Source organism: Gymnogyps californianus, chromosome 2 (assembly GCF_018139145.2).
Source record: "Gymnogyps californianus isolate 813 chromosome 2, ASM1813914v2, whole genome shotgun sequence".
NCBI classification, from domain to species: Eukaryota; Metazoa; Chordata; class Aves; order Accipitriformes; family Cathartidae; genus Gymnogyps; species Gymnogyps californianus.
In genome coordinates, this window is record NC_059472.1 from 76,942,572 (window position 1) to 76,955,814 (window position 13,243).

The 13,243-nt window shown below is 36.8% G+C and overlaps 1 protein-coding gene across 1 annotated transcript in view; it reads right to left on the reverse strand.

Moving 5' to 3' along the window:
• Positions 1–5,675: 5,675 nt before the first annotated feature.
• Positions 5,676–13,243, reverse strand: part of ABCA13 (ATP binding cassette subfamily A member 13) — a 207,502-nt gene continuing 199,934 nt past the window's right edge. The window contains exons 53-55 of the mRNA XM_050892372.1: positions 8,378–8,483; positions 7,336–7,473; positions 5,676–5,768 (exon numbers count right to left, since the gene is read on the reverse strand). Coding sequence (XP_050748329.1) covers positions 5,679–5,768; positions 7,336–7,473; positions 8,378–8,483 — 334 coding nt within the window. The 3' untranslated portion in view covers positions 5,676–5,678. The remainder of the gene's footprint in view (positions 5,769–7,335; positions 7,474–8,377; positions 8,484–13,243) is intronic.

The following is a 13,243-nucleotide window of genomic DNA, read 5'->3' on the forward strand; positions in this document are numbered from 1 at the left end:
GTTTTTCTTACAGTTAGCTCAAATAATAGAATAGCTTGGATAATTGTCACAACTGTAGAATCAAAAGTGTCCAAATGGCTTAATCTATCCTTTTCACAATTAGGAATATATAATTATGGACATATTTATTCTCACTTAGATTTAAGGTAGAAGTCTGTATAGACAGACAATAACTCATAACTTTGTAACACATTTCTGTGAATACTATTTTTAAAATTTACTTTAAAATATTTTATATATGGAAATACTTAAATTCCTCTATATTACCCAGTTGCTGAACATCCAGAAAATCTATTTCTAATTGCACAGCTTGCAAAGACTTGAAAATATGATATAATTCTGTGCATTAACTTTTACTACCAGTTAATCTGAAACATGCAGTTAGTAAAAAAGAGACTACTAAAATGGGAGCATAGGGTTGTCGCAATGACCAGCATATGGGCCATCAATAAGCATTTTCAGTGACTAGCTGGCCACTGATAAGTGCCACTTCTAATCCCTTAGTTAACTTTGGAAGGGGAAAAAAACCCAAGAAAACAACACTTCAAAATGTTGTGCGTGACCTTGATTCTTACCTTTCATACACTGAGAATACTCTCTTATCTAGATTCAACCTATTTTGGATTCACACATTGCTAACAGAATTATTCATAATAACAGACTTCTAAGAAAACAATTTCAGGTTCTTCTTATTAGACAATTATCATTAGCTACAAAGTACTAGATGACTACAGCTCCTCAGCTAGATCATTACATGCATATTCCATTTGATTCAGAATAAATGTCACGCACTCCTTCGCTCAAGTTCTCAGCTCTAATTATTAAAGTCTTAAGAACCAGCTCTGAATAAAATTAAAAAAAAAAAAAACAAAACCAAAAACACCACAAACTTTCATGTTTTGTAGATTTTGAATCAAGTTCCAAAAGATTTAAGTCTGAGGGGAGGGTTGAGGTTTTTGGGGGGTCTGGTTATTGCATATAGTAAGGTATGTAGATCAGGAATTAGGAGTGGTGTCAAAATGCTACATGGAATAAAGTTTGCAATTTCTCTATTTCAGCACAAGTTAAAGGAAGAAGTGTTTCTGATACTTCTTTTGAATTATATGCATTACACTTAATTATAAACTAGCATTTATTGGCTCAAGATGAGGGTGGAAGGACTCCTGTTTGATCTTACCTTATACTGCAGCACATTAGAGGATCCTATTCTTTTCCTGCTGGGTACCTCATAGTCAGCTGAATCCCAAGGCACTTCTTTAAATTGTCCATGGCATGCACCAGCAGCCTAACAGGCAGCAAAATTATGCATGTATGGTGTCCTATAGCTGGAATAAATTAGTTGCATGTGGAAATCTCACCTACTGACTATATAATTTGCTTATATATATATTTTCTCCATTTGTACTTTGTGGGAAAGCAGGTATGAACCTCAGTGATTTGATCTGCCTAAGCTAAAGATGTGCATACACTTCTGCAGTGCAGACATCTCTGATTATGGCTTTTACAGAGCCATTGTGAAAGGAGCCAGAATTTACCCCAACATGTACTTCCATGTAGCAATAGGCATGAGGTCACTGCTGGAACAACATTCACTGTGATACAAAAATTTAATAGAGAAGAAAAATGCTTTGATTTCTTTCAGTGATCCATATCATTATTCAGCATGGAGAATTCATCTGTTAAAACATTCAGCAGTACCTTGCCTGTTGATAGCAGCAGACTGTTGCTTTCTGTGCAAGAATAAGATAGCCGTGATTTCTGCTTCATACCTGCTGCCCACCTTCACTGCACTGGCAGCATCAGTTTTGTTTGTAACGTAAGTATCTAATATGCAGCTCAGGAAGCATTTTCTTTTTAGTTGTTGTACATCTCGGGAAAGCTGCCTGACCTAGTCAGCTCTCAATCACTTAAAGCAAGATCTTTGCACTGCTAGCTTTGATCTCCCTATTCTTTAGAAAGAAAAATTGAAAGTGCTGACATAAAAAGATTAAATCATATTAAACTGAATCAAAGAAAGTGTCAGCTTTACTACTTAGTAGGAAAAGACCGGGAAAGCAATATTCTTACCTAAATTGAGTTTAGACTGATCTAGGAGTTGAGCAGTTCCAGCAAGAGTCAGATTCAACTCCCTAATCTATGAGATTTCAGACCCAAGTGATTCAAATTTCACAAGGACAAACAAGCTCAAAAGGTGCCCAGTTTCTCTGCTGTAAATCACATTACACATCTTCCACTACCCTGGGGGAAATTTATCATCTTTGGTCATGACTGAACCAAACCCGAGAAATAAGTTCTTTCTTTTCAGGACAAAAATCTATACAGAAATTTAATATGTAGCCAGATTCAAAATGACAATTCATGAGTTTCGCCATCCTGTCCACTATTACCACCACCACCCCTCCACCTCCACTGAATTTGTGGTACTTTGATTTAAGGTTCAGACCTACAGTTTATTTTTGCCCACCTCATTCTATAATTGTATGAAAATTAAACTAGGGCCTGAAGCAATCTGCTCTACGGTAGAAGCCCTTCTTTTGACTTAGACAGTAGAATAGTCCCTTAAAAGTATGAACATCATCTCCCCAATTTGAATGTTGAGCATTTCAGATATTCAGTTGATTTTCTAATTTTGAGCTTAATTCTAGTTTGTCATTCAGGGTGAAGGGCACACTTTCATAGAGAAATTTCCAGTTGAAATAACATGAAGCTTTCCTAACAATCTCACAAGAGAAGTTATTGCTTAAAACCCTCAGCTGTCTTTGATTCAAAATCCAGAGGTGTTAGAAGAAGAGATATTTTTGCATGACTTATGAATTCAAGGATTCTTTCATCATTAATGTATAAATGACCTTTTCTGTCCAGACTCCTAGTTTAGAAATTTATTTTTTTTAAATTAAATAAAAAAAAAAAAGAAAAAATGTCAAAAGACTTTTCTTGAAACTTACATACTTCAGGAATGCAGCAAGTCAAGGAGAGGGAAAATATCCTCTGAGACAGAACCCAGTACACTGGAACTCAATTAGATTTTGACCTTCTTCAGCCATAAAGGATTGGTAGACAGACATTGTTTGCTACTTACCTGAATTAAATTGAGTCTCCCGAGATGCATATGAAGCAATTTAAAAAAAGAAAAACACTGTTAACTGCATTTACTCAACCATCAATCTGAAGTAAACCTTATTTACTGTAGTCATCTATTAAACTAATATAATCTTTCACATTTTAATCAGAAAAAAATGACATTTAATTAGTGTTACACAGCCAAACCTTGAAAAAGCTCCCCTATCTAAGCATTCAGCTAGGCTACCGTTTTTCAGTCTCATCACAGTAAGTCTTGTACACTTTTATGCTTCCCTTGGTCTAAGCAAGCTGCAGGACTGTTTTATTAATTCAACTCCCTGGAACACTTCCTAAGCAGGAATAGGCACTCTTGTCACAATTTCATACAAATGGGACCTTTTGGCTCAACCGTCTTACACCCCGAGAACTGGCACCATCTCCTTTCCCAAATCCATTCTCTAAATTTCTTTGTGTACATTTCAATTTTTTTTAAGGACTTGTGATGGTTGAAAGAGAGATATCAGTTTATAAAAACAAAACAAAAAACAAAGAAAGCCAATCAATCATAATGTCAGCAATTTACAGATCTAGACATACCAACAGAAAAAAAATTTTAAAAGCCCTGTGCACATGTTCTTGCCATACATTCCCTTCTATTTTTTTCATCTGAGCAAGAGCTCCAGAAATGTTCTCCTGTTGAGTGGTTTCAGACTATGACTCAAAGATGCTTGGCTGTGCCTTGTACATTCAATTTCTTCCACCCTAAGATCCTGGAATTAAGCAGGACACTTTTATGATAGCATACCCCTGTTTCTGCCCCAAATTTCCTGCATCTGCCTTCTTTTTCTTTCACCTCCACTACTTCTTTCACACTCTGCTTTGTAAGATTGCCCTTTTTTGTTCTGATTGGGGACCTTAGAAACTTTCTACTCTCAGCCTCGTGCAGAAATTAAAGATAACTGGTTTCACCTCAGACATGGTCATCCCATTGCGCCATGGCATTTCTACCAGGATGATGACTGTTGGGGTTTAATGGCTCTTCAGTGCTTTGGATCTTGAGGAGCACGGCAGTATTCTGATATCATGCAGCAGACTCTATACACCAAGCCATTCTAATGCTAAAGCAGTTTCATAAGCTCACTCACTCTGATCCATATGTACATGCAGACCAAGTCTGTAAATCTTCACTTTTTTTTATTTTTCCAGGATTTAATTTCACCTTTATAGAAGTAGGTAACCTGAATTCTGACTTTAAAAAAGCATAGTGGGCCAAAAACACACCAACAAATCAAGCCTCAATAAACAGTCTTCTGAGTCAGCTTGCAAATCCTAAAACACAAATATATATTTTTTTTAATATTTCATCATCGTACAGCAGGGAATTAGAGCAGCAGCACTGCAAAATTGTCCATTTAAAATTAAATTCTTCCATCTCAAAGCACACTTCCCCCTCCCCAGTCCACCCCAGAATTATATTGCAGCAATTCACTTCTAAGTCACCGGTTGTACACTTTCAACTATCAGACAACACAGTCCAATAAAAGTGGCATCAGCTACTTTTCATAGGAGCCCCGAGGACTTGTTTTGGAAGAGGCAGCAGTTTACTCCAAAATTTTTTCGTAATTTTCTTCTCCCACCACAATACACAAGGAGTTTTTATTCATTAAATGCTCACTTCTTTTACACATGTATAGGCTGAAGGCTGTGGCACAGCCTTGTCTGAAGTATCTAGCATCATAATATACATTTATCGAAAAGTTTATTGATCAATGTCTGAATGCTTATCTTATTTTCTTTTAACATGCCCATTAAACAGCATTTTGACATTCTTTTTGGAAAAAAAAGAAACAAAAAGATAAGAAAAAGGAAATAGGTCATTAAAAAGATACTTGAGAATTCTTCCACCAGCAACCTGCAGGCATAAGGGAAAACTCATTGTCAAGTATGATTTATGAAACCTTGCTAAATTTACTTAAGATAACTGGGAGGCAGACTAGTATACTAATAACATCTTTAACATAAAACCTTATGGAATATAGTGCATACTTTATACAATAAAAAGGCTAATTTAGCTTGTCACAACACAGAACTAAATTAATACAGAAGTCAAAGGCTCTCAATTCGTGCTATTAAATACAAATATTGGGTGATAGCCTAGCTATTGCTACCATTCCATAGGTTTTTCTTGCCTTGACATGTAAAAATTAGATATTAAGCGTGCATGCAAGAGATTACTGTAGTCAAATGAATGTAGAGCCACCACCAAAAAAAATCTACTATACACTGTGACATTTCAGATCAGTCTTTTTTTTTCTTTTTTAATTTTTTTTTTTAACATAAAGCAGCATTAATTAGGCCATTTATATTATAAAATTCCAATTAATTAAAAAGCATTACTTTCTGGCAGATTTTTGGCCTGCGTGTAACCAATTTCTTGTTTTACTGAGAACTGGTAATATTCCTTCTGGCCTACAAATGCAAACTCACCTCTGCTTCTACTTGTTGTTTCTCATACACAAATTGTTAACAGCTGAAAAGCTATTGCATGTAAAATGCATGTAAATATACACAAACATACACACACATATATGCTACTGAAGCTGTATCCTATTTTGAGCCTAGACTGGCAGGTGGTCATGATGAACAACAGGAGATTCTTGTGAAGAATGTGAGACTCCTCGTTGTTGTGTAGCAAAATTAATGAATACCTGTAAGACATGAAAAAAGGTAGGAGTTTCAAAATAACAGTACTTGAACTGAAACTTCGGAGACATAGCTGAGGATATTTTTCAGTTGCTTTCCTAAGCTTTTGTGACACAAAAATTAATAGTTTACATTGAGGTAACCCCTCTAGAGATACGTTTTGTAAACTCTAGAAATAGTCCCTCTTCACCTCTCCAGCTAACACAGAGGCTGATGAATTACAAAAATAATGGTAAAATGAGTTATTATGTATGAAAATTATATTTTACTGCTGCACAAGTTAGTGGGAAACAATTGTTTTAATTTGCTTTGATATGACATACCTAAGGAACTTGAGCCTGCTGTTTCTATCAATAACCATCATAGATGAGGGTCCAGATATTTCAAGGTGAAAGTATACTGCTGAACACTGCAGAGTGATGATTCCACTAATGTGTCTCCTTGTTGTTTTTTTTTAAACAGATCTTACTACAGAAAGGCTTGTTTGCTTTTTAATCACACAACTATTTGACAGCAAGGAATGTAGAGGGAGAGATGGCTATTCTTGATTCAAATGATCATATTGATATGCAAACAAACTTAGGATGCATTATAAGGGTGTTTGTTATTCAGGAGAACTATTTTCCTGTTTAAAACTAACACTCAGTTAGTCAGGGAGAGGAAACAATGGTACGTGACTGAGGTAATGAATCACCATGAATAATGGAGAGGAAGTAAGCTTGAGTGAACAATGGCTGAACAATCAACAGGCTGAAATTACCTTATATTCAGCCATTCAGTGAACGGATCATTTACAAGCAGTTAATAGATCAGTACAGATCAGAATACTTCATTAATGATTTGCACATGGGAAAAAGGAGTAAGTTCATACCGTCTATTATAGAAAACTAATATTTTGACTTGATGCGACTCTCTCAGTTTGTAGAATACATAACAAGAAGTTGCATATGAAGATGCTGTAACACATCACAACCACCCAGAAATCCCATCCTTGCCATCAGTCTAGTCTTTCTTTTGCCCAAAGAGGATTTCATAGCCTTTAGTAGTGGGATCTCCTCTGTCTGCTTGTGCATTTCCACTGTTCTCTAATGTGCAGCATGATACTCACTGCAAAAGAAAACTCTCAAAGGAAAATGTCCTGTAAGTCTAAGGTTTACTGTAGTTTACAGAGACTGGTTCAGCCTTTTCAAGGACAGTGGTAAGATCCCAACTTTTGGACTGTGGAATTGGCAGTTCACAGTCCCACCTTCTCATCCCGCACGGATCTAGATGCATCTAAGCACTCGTTATACTTGCACACAGTACAAATATGTGGCTTACCGAGATGCTTTTACTGTGCTCACCTCCAGTGTAAAAGCAGTAGGGTTCATGAAATTACTGTGTAGACCTGACATGGCCTGGAACTGCTGGTTTATTGCATACATTTGGGTAATCCAGCAAATGATGTAGTATTCTACTACATCAATAATTAAAATACATAGCATGTTCAGACAAAAAAAAAAGGGGGGGGGGAGAAGAAAAAAGGAAAGAAAAATAAAAAAGAAAAAAGAAAAAAGAAAAAGAAAAAAATACCTGCTCTAATGTGGTTTGGCTAATGGAGTAGTGTTTGATTTGGAGAAAAGCTTTGTGATTCTCTAGGACTCTGAAGAGCTCTGCTAAGCATCCCTGACTTCGTGGCACGTGATACTCGAGCAGGTTAAGATGCTGTCCCTTAAAACAAGAAAAAGTGATAAAAACAGATAAAAGTGAATGCACGTTATGATGGAGTTACACTTGCTTATAACCAGTCTAGCTTCAATAGGCTCTCATTGCATAATAACATGGAAAAATATGAGCTTTTAAACAAGAATATATTTTGTCTACATTGGTAGCACAAAGAAATGTTCATACTCAGAGCACATATTTTGTGCATGTTCTGAGATGACATTTGGTTAATCTCATAAAAGATATATGAATTTAGGACAGTTTTATGCTATAGGTTTTTAATCCAACAGACTAGTGCTGTTACAATGCAGTCTGGGAAAAGGCTGAGCAAACACACACACACACACACACTCTTTTATAAACATATACACAAACAGGTTCATATCTAAGGTAGTCATAGTTTCACATGATTCTTTTCCTAAACACTGATAAAGTAAAAAAAAAAAAAAAAAAAATTAAAGGTCTTTGAGAATTTTTCTTGGAATGTAATTACTATAGGTCTTTTGTAAGGCCTCGTATCAAATAAAAGAATCTCAGTAAAGACTGAGACTTATCATCTCTGGACTTTATCAGAAAGCAATCAAAGCAAATACTCTCAGTGACTACGCTGCACTCCTACTTCAGGTGAACACAAAGGTGAGTTCAACTTCATCAACAATAAAAGCAAAAGGAAATTTTCACTCAGAGGAAGGGCCGGTTTATTTACGTTGCCTAAATGACTGTTTGGAGTTGATTTAATCAATATCACAAGTCAGATTTTTAAGAATTGTTCAATAGGAAAATAAAAGGGATGTTCATACCTACTTTTTCCAAAAAGATCGATATACCCAAACGTGTATACATGGTTCTTACCAGCCCATACTTAATCCTGCTATAGAACAAATACTATGATGAGGAGTTTTAGCTGTACCTTAAACTGTGTTCCAGGAAAATGCATTTGCAGACAGTCCAAAATCATGCTTCGATAGCTTATTTCTTTACTAAGCCAAACCTTGACAGAATAGCCATCTCCAAACCTGAGAATGATACACAGAAACATAAATTCATTTGTCTACACTATGAAGACAGGAAGAACATTTGCTTCAATTGATTTTCCTATGATTATGTCAAATAACATCATGTATGCCTACTGTATTATCACTGTGATTTTCGTATTATACTATTGAATAATAGAATTTAAATGAGAAAGTTGTTAAATTAATGGTAATAAACAGAAACAAAAAAGTGTGTTATGCCTACGTTTTAATTACTACGGGATGTTTCACTATCCAATGTACCTGAACTTACGTTAACTAAGCTATGCTTCAATTGCTATATTACTTTGAATGGTTAGCAAAAAGCTATGAAGATTACCAATCACAAATACAGAAGAAAAAAAAAAATCCTTTAACTTTTCTAATGAGAAAAATGGGCATGTAGCACTATTTTTCAAATCTTTTAACAAAGCTGCATATTCGCATGCATATTTCAGCAATGTGAGCACAACTGTGTTTTCCAGATCCGCAAAGACAAGTATAGGGGTATTAAGGGAGATGGCAAAGTTAATGGATTTTCTTTAGCTCTATGGCCACACAATCTGTCTCAGAATAATTTAGGAAATGAACTTCTTTTTCTCAACATACATATGATAAAAGTTAAGCATAAGCTATCTAAGCAACACATTATTTTTTATTAGATTTACTCACTGCTAATATTTAGTTGGGGAAGTGGTAATAAACCCATAAACACTGAAATGGCAACCATATTCTTATGCATATTGCTTAAGCAATGGAAGTTATGCTGCACCAGTTCCCAGAGCAAGGTGCAAGGGCAGAGCTCAGCAGAGAGATGGGGCGACACGGGCTGCTGCTGCATCCCTCTCCTCCCAGCCCTCCTTTGCAGCTACGCATCCTCCCTGTGGGTTCACCTTCTTGGTTAATTGCTAGGGAAAAAAGAGCAGCAGGAGCCAAGTCAGAAGACCTTTCCTCTGCCGCTTCTGTTCCCTGTTGCCGGTGAGCAATGGAAAGAGAGAGCTAATAGAGGGACAGGGAGCTCGGACTGCACTGCCCACGTCCCCCCAGAAACCTGCCACTTCCTCCATCTTCCCACTGACCACCACTCCCACATCCTTCACTCCAGCATTACTTCCTTTTCTTCACCCTCCAGCTCCACAATTACTCATCACCAAATCCTTTGCTCCAGTTCTTCGGTTTCTGGTAACTATCCTCTGTATTACTCCCTCGTGCCAATACCCTCCTCTCCCCTGTCTTTTCTGGGTGCAGCTTGTGATTCAGGGTAGCAGCTGGGTTAATTGGATCTGACAGGTGTGAAGCACGTTTTCACGTGATCAAAGCAGAAGTGTGTATCACAGCACACTCTATGATGCTGCCCTTTTCCAATATAGGAAAAAATGTCTACAGAATACCAATCAAAATGTAATAAAAAATAGAAAGGACTATTCTGAGACATATGTCCAGTTTAACCACTGTCTGAGCGACTCCCAGCAAAATAATTCACATGAAGCACCACATGTTCCTCATCTATAATACATGTGTAGCAATGTAAGGGCTTTAACTTTTATTTTATGTTGGATCAGAACGTCTGTTGGTATGAAGCAATAAAGTCTTCATTGATTTCAGAGCAGGGCAAGTTTCCACAATGAAAAATTCTAGACTGCAGATTTTATTCTATTAAGAATTTCACATGAATTCAAAATATAATTTCCAAGGATCTTCTCAGACGAGAATCCTATTTCTTTGTGTAGAATGAAACCATAGTTGCTACACTTTAGATATGACAGTGCATACAAAGTTGCACTATATGAAAAGCTCCATTACAAATAAATTATTGTAGGGTTTTTAGTCTTTGGTTGGGGTTTTTTGTTTATTTTTTATTGCAGTCAAATGCAACCACTGAACTGCTTGAAAGGGAGTCAGAAGAAACATTCCTGATGCAGTGTCCTGTTTGTTGGTTCCTGAAGGACGTTATAATGAATTAAATCCTATGGGGCCCAAGCTGCAGGGTACCATATATTCACTGGGCAGTGTGACCTGACAGATGAACAGTGCTGTTACACCAGAGAGATCCAGAACAAGGTGGAATCCAAAGCAGTGGCTGGCTGATTTGCTTTGCAATGATTTACTAACACATAATAGATCTCTAATTAAATGTTTTAAATGCATAGCATCATCCCTGAAAAAATACATGTGACAATAAAAAAAGATGTTACAAAGATGGATATAGTTAACAAGGGTGTTCAATTTAGTTGACAGCCAACCTGAGGTAATATTTTTCGAGATTATTGATTCTGATCAGTTTTCTGGCATCTCTACACAGCCGCCATTGAATTACAGTTTGAAAAATGCTGGCTTATGGAGATGTTCGACAGTCTCATAAAATGAAATTGTTGTATGCTATGAAGTTTCCAAAGAAAATGAATCAAAATTCTGATTAGCAAAGACAGAGAAGTCTGTGCAACTTTGGTTTAATTCTAAATTGTGAATGGCATAAACACCAGCATGGTACAAATAAAAAGCTTTAAAAGATTTTTTTTTTCTTTTTGGCTAGTCAAATTATGATGCTTCTATACCTTGATTTTATAATTCGTTTTAGTACAAGAGCCGCCATATAGAGTAAGCTGATCAGCAATAAACATTTCCCCTTGCTATAATCAGCAAGCTGCTTTCAGTAGCGAACTGAGGCAATGGAAATTGAGTTCACCATTTTTTTCACTCTGTTTTCCTCTCTGATTCAGACAATATAATTAATTCAGCAACCCAAAGTGGAATTACAGAGAAAAGCACAATCTGGTTTGATTAGCACTGTTAGGATCAAACCTTTAGCACCTGATAGTTCAAGACCTAAGGAGGGAAACATTATCATTAAAATGGCATAAGTTGAGCCAGCACACCTGTTCAGCAGCCATCTGCTGCAAAAGAATCACCATCTCTTCAAAGCTATTCAACAAATATATTTTCCACTGCTAATTTCTACCACATTACTTTAACACCACCTGCATTTTTATTTGTGTATACACAGACACACAAAAACACATATTCTGACAAAAAAATATTTTTCCTCTCTATCCTTCCTCTTTTCCCTCAGTCAAACTGGTTGTTATTGCTTGACTTTCACCTCATTAGTGGTTCTGGCAGTATTACTTATTAGTAGGCTGTACCTACTAAAATGCCACCATGAGACTGAAAGTAAAATATAAATTCTCAGACTGATTGTAAACTAATTAACTTGAGTATTAACAACAGCATCAGCTGCAGAAGCATGAGCTTAGCAAGGACTACCAAATGAATCCAAGAACTCCACATCTTTAGTTACATAGGTCCTCAAGCTAGCTGAGCAGCTCAAATAACAAGGGAACAAAAGGAACATAAAATGGCAACAAGAAATGTAACAATTTCCATACCAGGAATTACTAAATTGGCTAAAACTTTCCAGCATTGAAGAAAGATGACGAGGTGGTAGAAAAGTGTTTTTGCAGAGCCCAGAATCATGACTGGCCTAAGGAATGTAACTAAGGAATGATTCTTCACTCTCCTACGTTTCTCATGCAAGAACAGGGGGCATCAAATTAAATTATACGTAAAACAATGCAAAATCAGTAAGAGGAAGTAATTTTCCTTACAGCACATAGGGAAACCATACAATTCATTGACACAGGATGTGCTGGATGCCAGAACTTGACATGAGTTGAATAAAATATCAGAGAAATTCATGGGGGGGGGAATCCACTAAGACCACCTCTGGCTTAGGAAGCCTCTAAGCAATAAATTGCTGAAGGGTGGTTGAGTAATGTGGAAAACTTCATGTGCTTATCTTGTTCCTGTACTTTTCCCTCCTGGCCGCTGTCAGAGAGAGGATACTGCACTAGACAGGTCTTTGATCTCACGGTTGTTTCAGTATAAATATCACAAAGAGGAGGTCAGCCTGGGCTAATCACCCAAATGGTTCCTCAGTTCTCAGAAAGGTTTTGCAGCCCGTGATACAGTTCCACAGCCACACTGCCAGCAGTACAAAGATAGATAATATAAAACTACTTCAGATATGTGTCTACACAAGCTGCAGTCACACACTGGAATAAAGTGTAGCCAGATCTATACTGATGAGGAAGTCCCCTGGCTGCTTTCCTGGTGCTCTTTCTAGCCTTGCAATGGGAATGGAAGTGGATTTAGTTGCCCAAAGGCTGAAAATTCTCATAAATACCAAGTAGAGGAGTTGCCACTTGGGGCAGATCAAGTAATACTAACTTCTCAATGTTCCCTTCTGCCCATTCCTCAGAGGTCCTGATTCAAAGATTTGAATGGGGACAAGAAGAGAAGTTGCTGAAACACAATGCCTTGTGGCCCCACAGCTGAGCCTACACTTCGCTGGTCACAAGGGGTCCCTAGAGGTACTAACTGAGGGGTTTTTTAAGCTTGACCCATGAAATCCTGTTTTCTGTGAAAGGTGAAAAAGAAAGTCCATTATCAGCAGATTTCTGTTTGCTTTAAAAAAAAAAAAAAAAAAAAAAAAATCTATATTTTCATTTAAAACCCTTAGGAGTTTGCTTGTCCACAAATGAACAAAACCTAACCTAGAAGCTACTGTTTTAACTTACAGCAGGGTCCAGAATGACCAGTACATTAAATCACACTCTTCCCAAAGCCCGTTTACCATCTCTTCTCTCCCTCAGTCAAAACTGCTGAATGTAACCTCAGGAAATCAAGAACATGGCCCTATTTCCTAAACCTTGATGAATAAGAAAAGCATCTAATCATCCATAGGCTTTTTTTCCACTGATCAA